Raw genomic sequence first — 13,868 nt, forward strand, 5'->3', positions numbered from 1 at the left:
GAATAAACAGATCTGCTGCAGCAGGAAACTCTTCATCAAAGATTGATTTTATTTATTGATGTATTTTCAAAGTAGTAAAAAACATTGGATGACAGTATTGCATATAATTCAGAAGTACATGACATAAGTTAATTGATGTTAATTCATATAAATCAGGGCTCTGACTAACAACGACTCGACCTGCTGCTGTACATTAAATCCAACACCACATTTATTGCTGTCTTACTATTGCACAAGGAAAAACACAGGTGTATTGCACTCAGACCTTCAAGTTTCTCTATTAAAACACTCAGATACAAAAATCTGGTTTCAAACAGTTTTTAAAAATGATTTACAATATAAAATAGCTTGAAATGCTCCTGTACATCATGGTCGGATTAAATGCTAGAAACAACGGTACAGTGTTCACACCTTCATATTTCAAATCAACTGAGCTTTACAAAAAAAAAATTACAATAAAAAAAGATTCTTTCACTTGGTCTGACAGAAAGTGACCCTGTTAAACCTCAGAATAAATAACTACATCAAGTTATCACATGAACCAACAACAGAATAAAACTCTACACCAAAAACCACAAATTTAAAAAGTCCAGAGCCAGACCAGAACTGACCACAGATCTGGATCATCTACACATGCCCCTAAAACAAACGTTTTACACAAATGATGCAGTATGTGACACGTAAACTTCAGAATAAAGTAACAGTCCATTAGTCAGGTTCACTATGTAACTACTCCTACACACATGACTCAGTGGAAGCAGGAGTGAGGGGCAGGTGGGAGGTGGGTGCATAAACACAGCTTCACTAACAGCAGTAAAGTGCTGCAGACTGTGGAGGATTCCCAGTAAACAAGAGTTGGAATGAGGAGAAATGGCTGCAGAGCTGTTCAGTAGCAGCAGGAATCTCACTCTGAGGAAACACAGGGCTAGTTTCATTCTGCTGACAGACAGCAGGAGATGCAGGATAATGTGGAACGTATCAACATAGCAAGAGAACACAAGCAAGCAGCACTGAACCACTGAGAGGAAGCGCTAGGGAAGAAGGGCAGTGATGTCATCACACAACAACACAAGAGTCTATATGAAGGTAAACTACACACAGGGACAGTTGATCCCCTCACATTGTGGTCGAGTGTCTTTTCGTCTTGTGCTCCTAGACCTGGTCGCTGCCCTCCCTGAAGTACACCTGCTCCCAGACCACCGTGCCCCACACGCAGAAGAAACCCCAGAGGTTGTGGAAGGTGCCGCGGTCAAACGGGTTCTCGTCGGCGCCACAGTGTTTGAGGTAGGAGATGCGGTGGCGCGACATGAACTCCCAGGTGGTGGTGTTGAGGGAGACCAGGTAGAGGTGGGAGCCAAGCAGGAGGAGCACAATCAGAGACAGCAGAGCCACCAACACGGCCACGGCCAGCAGCACGCCGTTGGTGCGCAGCCACAGCTGCCAGGTGGGCGCGTAGCTGAAACCGGTCCTAAGGAAACAAAGCAGGAGAGAAGTGATGTGTGGAGGCCTCACAGCTGCCTGCACACAGTGACAGTGTTAGTGTTGTACTGACCAGGCGATGTGCAGCCCCCACAGCAGCACCAGCAGCTGGACGGCCAGGTACAGCACAAACCAGCGGTGGTTCCTCTCGCCAACACAGTTCTCGATCCAGGGGCAATGGTGGTCGTACCGCCGCACACAGTGCTGACACGTCTGGCAGTGCTTCGATCTCATTGGCTGCTGCTTGGAATAAAGGTTGTTGTATTTAGAGGAAACACAAATAAAGGTCTGTATTAAAAACATAATCATGTGCTGTGTGGACTGGAAGCGTAATTTTATTTAACACAAATAGCTGCTAAGAAAAGGATGAAAACACTGTGTGTGTGAGCTTTTCAGAAAACACCTGTGTAATCTATAATCAGAAACAAACTCTTGCTGACACTCTCTGAGTCTGAAGCTCCTCCACTCACTGTGAAGCTGAGGCCTGGTCACACAATAAACCTGCTGAGTGATGAGCTTTTAAAACAGGCATCAAAAAGTAAGCACTGACATCTCCAGTGGAGATTCTTCTGTTTGAATGTCTTTCACACTTGTTTAGGTTCTGGCTGAAATAAAGAGCTGGAGAAAAAAGGCTTTTTCAACTGCTCACATCTGAAAATAAATCAGAAACATTAGATTTAGCTGCCATCTTGACTGAGTCTCTGTTATAAGACGTGACAGTGGTTTACATTCTGACCACTGATGTACCTGACTCCTGCTCCTGTGTCACATGGTGTTTTGAGTGGGATGAGTGTGTAACATAGAGCTGTGCTGCTGTTATTCTATACCACTAAGGGATCCTGTACGTGCTGTAGCCCAGAGTCACATTTCACCTGAGACACTGGCACCACAGAGAGATGACAAATGACTGACACCACACCCACTGTCACTGTCACTAACTCTACAGGCAACTCAAACAAAATATCTAATTCTAGCTTCTTCCAGAGCTTTCAACCACATCTCAGTCTTCCTTAAAAACTTACGTGTCACTTGAAACATATGAGCAAAAGTACTGTAGTAGAAGAAGACACAGAAAGTTTATTAAGTTATTGTCTCAGCACAACATACAAGGTGACAAGAATATCTGACTCATTCACACTCTCTCGCCTCTGAAATCTCACCATCTTTTTTCTCTGACTGTGTTAACCTGAGTGAGAAACAAGCGTGTTGACACGGCAGGCGGCGTACCTGCAGAAGACAGTGGCCGCAGCGGCGCTGTCGCAGGGACTTGGTGGTGGGTGGGATCATGTCCTGCTGCTCCTCAGTCACTCCCAGCGTGAACTGGTACAACACAGGAGACAAACTGGTCAGAGAAGACACTGCCCATTTTCAGCTCAAGCTTTTATTATGACCTGTTGTGTTGATAAAGACATTTTAAAATAGCAGCTCATCATCTACTACATCTACAGTGCACACTCCTGGCTCTTTTTCACCAGATATGTATCAGGACTTGTGTGTGTACTGTACAATAAACTGTTCTCCAATATAATATCAATTACACTGATCAACACAAACCCTCCACAGTGTTAGCTTTCTCCTAATATTCCATAAATCCCTTCTCTTGTATAGAGCTGAACTGACTCCAGATCAGGGATGCATCAAATGCACAACACCTGCACTGCAACACAATACACCTGCAATGCCATGAGGAGGAATCATCTGAAATCAATAAAGGTTCTCAGGTCAGAGAGGATCCTCTTATAGTGGACTCAATGTGAATTAAATGACTAAACACCATTTTGTTGTTATAATTAATATAATTGTTACGATATCTTACACAGATCTTTATCCTTACAGTATCCCATACATTTTTCAACCTGCAACGTTTGTTCACAAATACTATCAAACTATTACAGCTGCTTCTTTGATGACAGAAATATCCATCAGGCTCATTAATCACCTGTAAATCGCTGTCATCAGACAAGATGAATCCCGGATCCATCAGAGACACAGCGAAATAGAGCAGCACCGACACCAGCACCAGCAGGACGAAGAGCACCGGCTGGACGAGCTGGCCCGTCTCCTCCTGCTTCCTCAGCTCTTCAACCACAACACACCGAGAGACAGGATTTAACCCAATAACACACACTCAGGTCCCACAGAGAGATCCAGGGTCCAGACCAAGTCTGAACAGCAGCTCCATAGCTAACATCTGTATATTTGCTGTATTAATTAGCTTGACATATTGTTTCTATATATTGTTTCTTACCTGTATCATGCAGGAAGAGTATTAACGTAATGACCCATGTCAGAATCACATGAGCTGTTCTCACCAGAAACCCTGAGCCGAACACATTTTTGAACATGGTCCTAGCATGTTAGAGCCGCCATCAGGGTTCGGGTGGACCTGGACAGCTACTACTAGCTAAAGAGTTAGCTACGAGCTAGCGACAGAATGCTAACCAGCGTTAAAAAACAAACCACTGATGTAAACTTCTCTGAGACATCAGAACACAGCGTCCTGTCAGAGCGCGAGCTAACGTTAGTGTCGTCACAGAATTAACGGTGGTACTGTGACCGTCTGCACGCGAGGCTGCTACGTTCCCCTTATTTGTTTCGCCCGACTAAAACAAAGACTGAATTAAAATAATTAATTTCATAATATAAACCTATGATATCAAATCTAACGCTGGTGGCTGAGACACTGCACTTGTAATAAACACTCCGCTCCTTTTAACGCATTTGTTTTTGTTGTCATCCTTTTCAGATCTGTGATTGGTCAGCGTCGGTCACGAGAGGCTCCAGGATACGGTGACCGGAAAGGTCAAAAAAGCGCGATAACTGGCACACTGCCTAGTGTGTAACTGGAACACTTTGTTTGGTCCAACTAAACTGAGGCTTCTTTATGTAAACAGGTCATCAGCATGTCTACTGTGACATTAAATGGTAGAACTATTATGTACTGCAGAAATTTAACTGTAAGAATTCATTTATTTCTGTTGCATCCATTTGGCTGACTGAGTATTCAGTTGTGAGTACTCCTAGCTGAATCTAATGAATCTGGCATCAACATAGGAGTTTGATGGAAATGACAGTAAACTGTAATGGCTCTCAGTAAAGCATCCCTCCACCAAGGCCAAACATTTACTTCCAAACGATGGAGATTTTTTATCACTTTATGAGTGTGTGCCTCCTCCATGGTTGACACATGCAGCAGTTTCACTACTTTGCTGAAAGAGTGTTCAACACACATTCTCAGTCCACTGTGTCTTTCACTGTTGCAGCCTGCTGGCTAAAAACCACGACTCCAAAGCTCCCTGATGGGAGTCATGTCAGTCAATTAAATCAAAACCCACGAGAAGCTGCCACCTCACATCGAAGTGTGCTGTTTCTCTGATTACACTGTGTTCACTGTATCTCTACTGAAGTTTATGATTGTTATCCTGTGTGTGTCTCTGTAGGCACAGTCTTTGCTTTGTTGCTAATTTAGCAACATCTGCTTTGACATGTCAGTAAATGTTAAGTGTTCCATCTTTTATGTAGTTTTCTACTTTTCTTGGTTATTAAAATGAGCTTTTTGTTCAATGAAAAGATAAATGTAGTTCACTGCTCAAAAGACTTCAGGAGGTTTTCAATGCCTCAGCATGGATCAGTGTAATCATGGCTTGAAAGGAAACTCAGTTAGCACCAAACACTCATGTGTGTCCTGAAACAGTTGAAAACTAATTCTTGGAGCTTTAAAGTTGAACAGGTAGAGGAGAGGAGAGAGGACACAGCTGAGGTCAAATAAAACAGTGTTTAAGTAAATCCCTGTAGATTGTTGCTCCCTTATTTGTTTTCAAGTGATCACATCACATGATCTTACAAAAGTGACAGTTACATGAGATGCATGAAATGTTTGATTCGACCATCATCTCACACACACACACACACACACACACACTTTAAAACTGAATTTAACAGCTGTTCATTCTTTAGATATGTCCATCAGAGATTGTCTTCACTGTTCTGAGATCAGCTGGTGCTCTCACTCTGTTCATCACTGAGCCTGCAGCTCTTTGGCCCGTTTCTCATCCAGGATGAACGGAGTGGTCAGCGTCTTCCCCCTCAGCAGCTCCAGACCCTGGAGGAGGAGAGGAGAGGAGGTGGTTAAATCACAGCACCTCATTCACTTAGCCACCATACTGAGATATAAACCTTGTTGCTGCTCTGTAGGTTTCAGCAGTCCAGAAACTGCAAATTCATATCCCCTCCTTTGTAGTTCTATCTACCCATGGAAGTTCCTCTCCCACCTTACAAAGAGAGGCCAGGAAGAGCACTTCCTCCTCTTTGACTGCGGTCAAAAAGTCAAAATAATCTCCTTTCCTAAGCACTTTATTTATAACACATGGAGGATAATTCCTCCTTTCCTAACCACAAAAACGAAACAAACAGGCATGAAATGTTGAAATAAGATGAAAATACACAAGTATAGAAACTTGATCCATTAAAATAATAATTAAATAGAAATAAGAAACTGAGCAAGAAGCCAGAAATTATATTCAGACATAAGTTTGCAGTTTCCTGACGTTTCTATACATTTGTTAAGTAAAGATAAGGATATACTTGAAATACATCCTTGTCTAAACTGTAGCATTTAGTTATGATGATGATATTGTTAACTATATATTCAACCTGCTTGTTCTTCATAACTCCTCACTGGATTTAAAGAGAATTAATCTATATTTATGGATTCAGGCTTCAGTGAATCAGACAAGGATTTCCATCACAAACATAAAACAGCTGCTCTGATGTCTCTACATTTACGGGGCTCTGCTGTGGTGAAACTATAGTGGTGCGTTGCTTTAAATGTTGCTGCTGCAGGGAATTGTGGGACGGCCTTCTTAAGAAAAAAAGACTTTTCGACTGCAGCCTTCCTCTCTCACCCTCGTCACCTTGTTTGAGTTGATGTGTCTTTTGCTTTACCTTCAATATAAGTAGCATTTTTTTGGTTTTTCTTAGTTGGGATTATGGTGTATTAAAAATTTATATGAATCAATGAATCATGATGTAAGGCTAATATTTATGATTATAAGCCCAGATTTGGGATTTGTTAGTGTAAAATATTGTAATGTTTTTCTCCTTTGTTTAGAACCATCGTGAGCTTCCTGGAAATCCGCAAACACATTAAATAAACAGAACAATTGAGTGCAACCCTTGTTTCCTGGTGGTTTGTGGCTCCAGTTAGAACTTGAAGTTTAACACTGGAACAAAAAAACTATCTCAACTACAACACAACTTTTCTCAAATACCCAGAAAGGTTTTATCTGTGGGCTCTTTCCTGTCCTCACCTCTCCAAAGTAAGAGACCAGCGGTGAAATCTCACACTGAGCTGGAGGACTGTCACCTGCTGATGCACTACAGGGAGAAAACACACACAAAGATAAATTCAGATTATCTCCAGCCGCTGACTCGTGACATCACTCTGCTGGCTGCTGTCACCCACGATCTGCTGCTCAGGTCAGTATTATATGATGGGAGGGGTTAACCTGCTGCCCCACTGCTAATATGATTGGAGGAAATCTAAGGCTGTACACCTGGCAGGATGAGTACAAGTGTAACACATGACTAGTGTAACAGTTAAAGGAACAGTTCAACACATCTGGACAGACGAGACTGATACAGCTGTTGTATCTGAAGCTAAAGCCAGCAGGTGTCTAGCTTGGTTAGCATCAACATTAGAAGTAGTGTTATGGTCTGGTGTTATATGCTGCTTGAACTCTCGCTCTGACCTGGCTCTGGGGGGAAGGGGATGTCCGTGTTGGTCCAGCAGCTTGGCTCCAGCAGCCATGACCCAGCGGCAGTGTTGAGCCAGCAGGGAGTTGCGGGCAACAGTCGGGGTGTCTGTGGCTGCACCGTCCGCATTTTTCAGGGGGGAAAACTCATCCTCTCTGTCAACCTCAAACGCAACAAAGTTCCTTCAAGAGGACAGAGCAAATGTTTTAATGTGTCAACACTGTAGTGAGTTTAATGTGAGGTAAAACAGTGGATGTGAATGAGTAAAGACACAATCTAATCATCGACCATACCTGGAGAATGGAAAGACATCAAAAACAAACTTCTCCATCTTTATGCCGTTGGGTTTGGTGGGTTTGACCTGGTTCCCCTGTGAGTCCACAAAGGGCACTTTCTTGATTGCAACATGTTGTTTCAGTTTCCCTTCGAACTTCCTGTTCAGGACCAACGACATTAAAGGAAGATTATTTACAGGGTTTATCCTCTGGAGGCCACAATGCTCCACAGCTGTGTCGTGGAAATCTGGTTAGTTTTAGAGACAGTGACTGTTTCTAAAGATGGACGACGTTTCCACTTCCTCTCACAAATATGAAGCCAAAACATCCTGATACGAGCGCTGCCATCTTGAGCTGGTGACGTCATTTGGAGCCAAAGTGTGCGCAGTGGTGATCGGGGGTGGGCCTGCAGCATTGAGGTCCCGCCCATACACCTGCTTGACCCAATCATGAGTCAATCACAGCTGTCAATCATGACGTCAGACTCCTATTTTATAGCATCACACTAATTGTAACCAAAGATATCAGAAAAATATGAACTTTGATTTTTTTTTTAGTTTGGCCCATCCACTAACATGGAGGGGGGCGGGGTTTAAGATCTATACTGCAGCCAGCCACCAGGGGGCGATGGAGATGTTTTAGCTTCACTCCTGTGATGTGCTGTGATGTCATCCATCTCCAAAAGGTGCAAACTTTGGCCCAGTGGTGGCACTACAGGTGAGGTCATGTGAGGTCAGGGGAACTGCTACGCTACTAATTTCAAATTGTCCAGCAGAAATGAGTACTGTGAAGGTGTCATGAGTCTATCAATGGAGCCTTATGGCTCAGAGGAAGAAGGGCTTTGATTTACTTGGATTTATTTTCTTCAACCAGCAGCTGACTACCTGCTATACATTTAAACTTACAATAGCTCTGCTCACAGCTCTCTGCTGCTTTTAGTGACTTCCTCACTAATTCCACAGCTGTTTAGAGGACTGTGATGTTTGTTATCTGCTGCTTTGCCTTCCATGCGGGACACTGCTCCAGAGCAGAGTGGTGACTACAGACAGGAAGAGGCGACTACATCAGATTCACAGTCGTACATTTTTCAAATTAATTCATTTAATCAGAAATTGGTTAAAAATGATTCAGATAATCATAAAAATGCTGAATATCGGCTCTGATAATCACCCAGGCTGATGATCACTCAACCCCTGACCTTAGCATCAGATGTGGGCGTGTCCTGTAGAAGTTCATGACAGTAAAGGTTCTTACTCTGCCACATCGTTCAGGAAAGCCCTGGTGAAGAAGTGGTTACAGATGTTTCCGGCGCTGTAGACCAGCTCTCCTCCAGGTCCTTGGAGTTTAGCCGTCTCTGGTTGGATTTCACTGTACTCCACCACCTGGGTGACGCCCCGCACCCTGCAAACAACACCCACTGGCTCCGTAGGGTACGCCTTCGCCACAACCTGATATATGATAAAGGTAGTGAAGGAGGATAGACAGACATTCAGAAAGTTAGCTAAGTCGAAAAGATGGATTTTGGCCATCACAGGGGTAAAGGTGTGTTTGGCCGAGTGATTTTTTTTTTGATGAAAATCAACCAGCTAAAGGAGCAGCTTATTTAAGTAATTGATGTGTTTTGATATTTTACAGGTCTTCGATCTGGAGGAAACATCTGCAACACACTTGGAGGCATCATCATGTGATCCAAAGCTCAGTGATCAACATGTTGATGTGTACAGAGACAGAGATGAAATAGGCCTCCTGCTCCTGCTCTGTATTCAACATGACACTAATCTCAGTCTTCTCACCTCACTGTCAGAGACAAAGTGAATAAGTGGTGAACTATCTACGGTTGCCCTGAGAGCTCAACACACTGCAACTTAAGAAAACACATGCAAATACACAAAACACAAACAACTTCAGAAAACATCTTCATCAGTTTGAAACACGAGCTGCAAATACTCACAACACAACAGAAGTGTTTCCAGGGGACTCTGAAAAGCGATGAACCTGCTGAGACGCACTTGATGTTTAATGCTTTTAACTTCAAAAGTCACAAAGTTTTGAACAACGGGTGCGTCCCAGCAGGTTCATCACTTTATTCTTTTTACTGTAATTCCAATATTGACCGTGAGAGAGAGACAGGAAAGTCAGACACAGAGAGAGAGAGAGAGAGAGAGAGAGAGTGAGAGTGACAGTGAGAGTCAGAGTCAGAGTGAGAGGATGATATGGAGCAAAGGGCCACAGGTTGGACTTAAACCTGTGTGACTGTGGTTAGGATTATACCTTCATGGTACGCGCTCTATCGGGTATCCCCTGGAAACACTTCTGTTGTGTTCTGTTGAGTATTTGCAGCTCGTGTGTTGATGAAGATGTTTTCTGAAGTTGTTTGTGTTCTGTCTGTTTGAATGTGTTTTCTTAAGTTGCCGTGCTTTGAGCTCTCTGGGCCGCCGTAGCTGTCCCTTTAATGCTGTCTTTACATCCACTGTGTGATATTACTGCACCTTGGCTCCGCAGTCGGACCCTTTGCTCACACAGAACCCAATGAAGACGGGGTCTGCCATCTTGACCAGAATGTTGTCCACACAGTACACATGCAGGTACTCCACCCCCCTCTTCTCCATGTCCTCCAGCACCTTATTGTCCACCAGAGCCTGGTACAGACCACCATTACCATCTGACACAGAGCAGAGACATCGTCCTGAATACATCACTCATCACTGACAGTGTTTCTGCCCCCTCGTCTGAATCAGCTGACGTGTCCTCACCTGGAGCCATAGCTAACTTCCCTTTACCCTGCAGGATGACCTTTCCATCAAAGGTCACGGCTGGGATCATCCGCTGCTCGAACATGACGATGTTTGACGGCTCCAGACCAAAGTAGTTGTTCTCCTTGAAGAAGGTCTCAGTGGGAGCCAGAGTGAACTCACTGGTCATGATGTACCTGAGGAGCCCCAGAGCAGGTGTTTTCACTCTGTCACATTATTTCTCTCAAGACTGCTGCAGGCTTCATGACGGAGACAAACACTCATGTTATTATCGGCTCTAATTAATCTGTGTAATTCCTTCATTTAGATCAGTTACTTAGCAACAAAGACACCACTGATGTGGTTCATGAATACGACCTAAAAACACCCATGTGCTTCAGCTTCTCTACCATCTGTTAGTAATCACCTTCAAATCCAAAATATAATTTATTAATTTACAATTTTATACATTAAATTTGATGAATTAATAACAATAATAAATTAAATGTGATTTAAATGAAGCTGAATCACATCAAATCACTACAATCGAAGACTGAGGTAGCAGACACTGCTACTGTGCTAAGTGTGGGTAGTTAGCCTACCATTAGCTGTTAGCAGGACTAGTTAGAGTGGCCACTGCCTTATTCATGTGAGATAAACTAAATAACCAAGATGTTAGTTAATCAAAATAACTGACGAATGTTAGAAAAGTTGGTGATCTGTGTGTGTGTATGTGCTTATTAGCAGACCGGCCTAAATATTACCTATTCGTTTTTCTGTTGCGTTTTCTTTTGAGTAAATCCCCAGTTATTGACACATGGTGCCCTCTTAATATTCTTTATTCATCTTCACAGTTTTTCTATTTCTGTACTGAAGTTAATTTTGTGCCCAGATCAGTTTTCTTTCTTTCTTCTTTTAATTCAGCAGCTGGTGGAGACCAAAGCAGAGCTGAGACACCACTCCAACTGAATGCTAATACTCCTTGTGTCAGCATCAAAGCCAGCATATGATCAGAGTGGTGCAGTGAGATCTTACCATGGCACGGTGCACTTGGAGCCGTGCTTCACTCCTGCCAGCTCCTGGATCTTGTGGATCCGCTCTGCCTGGATCTGGTACAGGGTTTTGCCGCTCGGCAGCCCAACGTTGTACATCCCTTTGGGATATTGAACGCCCAGACGGGTCCCCTGACCGCCGGCCAAGAGCAGGACGCCCACTCGACTCCTTGAGATCTGCAGCAGCCCTGTGAGAAAAGAGCGGGAATATGAGCAGCAGTTAGTATGTTTGTGAACTTCACTGATTTGCCAACACAGCACAGTCAGAGTCATAGAGTAAAGTGAAAGTCTGATTAAACTTTATAAACTGCATTAACCTTTAACTGTGTTTATGATGCTGTTCAGTAGTTTCAGCCTAGTGGTTCACAGTAATGCTGACACATCCCACTGTAACAGGCTGTACATGAGTGGATCATTCTCTATTCAGTTCAGTAGGTCCAGACTTTAACAGTACACACCTCCAGCAGAACCAGGATCGGGGGGGGGGGGCTGTCTGCCATAACTGCTTCTCAAAACCACATAAAGACGCACAGTTGTTTTTCATAACCTCGCCCTCCACATACCTCAGGTTACACATTTGCCTCATGGAGTCAAAACCTTGCCTTTTTCAGTCCAAGTGCAATAAACACAAAACATCAGATACACACAAACACAGTAAACATACAAAGCCCTCTTTGTAAAACCAGCTGAGCTGTGTCCAACACTGTCAACTACACACACATACTGCAGTATGAGACTGACTGCACTGGAACTACAAGCTCATGATGAAATAGATTAGTGTCAAAGTGTGAATGTTGAATTTTATTGTGGTGCATTTACAGCGACTTTTCCAACACTGGTGATGTTGCTGTATTTCTTCTCATAAAAGAGGGGGATTCTGAATTTCCCGATGACTCTGAATCTGAAATCGGCTCGAGGTGGAACTAGATTTAACCGCTACTGCTTCCATCTTAAAGGGTCGCCAGGTAAATTTGGAGGGTGATGACATGATGAATGAGAAAGGGAAAAAAAAAAAAAAAAAATTCTGTGTCTGGTCTGTTGGACTTCTCAAATCTCAGATGTGAGAGACATGTTGGATAAATTGGGCCTAAAAAAGTTATTTAACTGAAACCATGTGAGGAGCTCTGAGGTGAAATGTGATGATTCACAGATTTTGAAAACTTACAAAGGTCCCACGTATACATTGCTTTTATGTAAGAGGACACAAGCCAAAAAGGTTTAATATTTACAGTAGACTTTAAATCTTTAAAAGCTTATTCTGTTTTTTTAATCTGTTGAATAATGAGTAACTACAGCTGCCCAAACATGTGGGAGTCAAAGATACAACAACAAAAAAGTTTGAGAACCGCTGACTGAGGGGCTTCTTCTTCTCTGGTTTCTCATCAGATGTATGGAGGTTTACACCACACAACCTGGCTCCCTCTTCTTCCCAGAACTAACAAGTCTCCATTATCCCTCTCAAACCTGCACACTCACCTTCATCCTCCCACAGTGACAGACAGCTCTGCTCACTCTTCCTGACGCTGCCGATGAATTCTGGAGGGACCGGGTCTATGTCCTGGTCCAGACTGGCAGCAGGGGAGACTGCAGCCCTCGCAGCCCCCTCACAGTGCTGCTTCAGTCCCCTCAGGTCCAGCTGAGCCAGCTCCTGGAGGAAAGCGTCCCGTTCCTCCTCACACAGCTCCGGCCAGAACTGCAGGATGTGGGACTGTCCCGCACTCTCTAGGCTCTGCCTCACCTGGTCCAGAGAAAACATTTTGAGTCTCGGTACCGGAGAAAACCGAAGTCTGACATCCAACTTCCCTGTCCCCGCTGCAGGCTGGAGGTCCGGGTAGTACGAGCCGCGGTGGAGGAAATGACTGCGTGCACAACGTGAACAACTCGTGACTCCAGGCAAAGATCCCGCTGACAGAGAGAGAGAGAGAGAGAGAGAGAGAGAGAGAGAGAGAGAGAGAGAGAGAGAGAGAAAGAGAGAGAGAGAGAGAGAGAGAGAGAGAGAGAGAGAGAAAGAGAGAGAGAGAGAGAGAGAGAGAGAGAGAGAGAGGTCTAACAGGATGTCCAGCAGGAGCCGAGTCAGGGACTACAGGTCTACAGAGGCAGCCATGTCTGAAAACCGACGTGTGGAGACTCAACAAGTCCAAGCTGACTCAGCGTCTCATCAGCTGACTGAACCGCCTGACTCTACAACCAGAGTCCGTACCGACCTGGTCCTGACTAAACCCGCCAGACCACGTTTATTTAGCCGCGGACATTTCTTCTTCTTCGCCCTTTATCCAGCCCAGGGACCGTCTGTAAAGTGCACACTCAGAAAAACAGTTACAGTTAGTTCATTTTATTTAAACTAAGTTATAATAAACAAGTAAATATTAAAAATTTGCCCAGTATCTATTACAACTAAAGCTACAACCAAATTAAAGATAAGATACGGAAGTAACACCATCGTTTTGTGGAAGAGGATTTTTAATACTGACGGTTACAACACTTTTTGTATTTCTCTCAGTTACTCCGAGACTATTTGTTCTAGACCAACTAAACTTTTATATATTAAACTTACATCTGTCTGATAATTACCCATA

General features: G+C 43.7%; 2 protein-coding genes across 2 annotated transcripts; both read right to left on the reverse strand.

The window, feature by feature from the left end:
* Nucleotides 1-26: 26 nt before the first annotated feature.
* On the reverse strand, nt 27-4,304 carry zdhhc12b (zDHHC palmitoyltransferase 12b). Its single transcript, XM_023397877.2, has 5 exons — nt 3,728-4,304; nt 3,419-3,558; nt 2,707-2,799; nt 1,553-1,719; nt 27-1,468 (listed from the first exon to the last, which is right to left on the reverse strand). The coding sequence occupies exons 1-5, from the start codon at nt 3,822-3,824 to the stop codon at nt 1,153-1,155; spliced, it is 813 nt and encodes a 270-aa protein (XP_023253645.1). The 5' UTR covers nt 3,825-4,304; the 3' UTR covers nt 27-1,152.
* A 936-nt stretch (nt 4,305-5,240) lies between these two features.
* uap1l1 (UDP-N-acetylglucosamine pyrophosphorylase 1 like 1) lies at nt 5,241-13,442 on the reverse strand. The gene is made up of 9 exons (XM_023397876.2): nt 12,769-13,442; nt 11,276-11,480; nt 10,262-10,437; nt 9,998-10,170; nt 8,763-8,956; nt 7,527-7,667; nt 7,230-7,415; nt 6,789-6,855; nt 5,241-5,581 (listed from the first exon to the last, which is right to left on the reverse strand). Exons 1-9 carry the CDS (start codon nt 13,046-13,048, stop codon nt 5,498-5,500), a joined length of 1,506 nt encoding a protein of 501 aa, XP_023253644.1. The 5' UTR covers nt 13,049-13,442; the 3' UTR covers nt 5,241-5,497.
* Nucleotides 13,443-13,868: the final 426 nt, after the last annotated feature.

Source organism: Seriola lalandi, unplaced genomic scaffold (assembly GCF_002814215.2).
Source record: "Seriola lalandi dorsalis isolate HSWRI2012SDOR001 ecotype SW California unplaced genomic scaffold, Sedor1 jcf7180002054939, whole genome shotgun sequence".
NCBI classification, from domain to species: domain Eukaryota; kingdom Metazoa; phylum Chordata; class Actinopteri; order Carangiformes; family Carangidae; genus Seriola; species Seriola lalandi.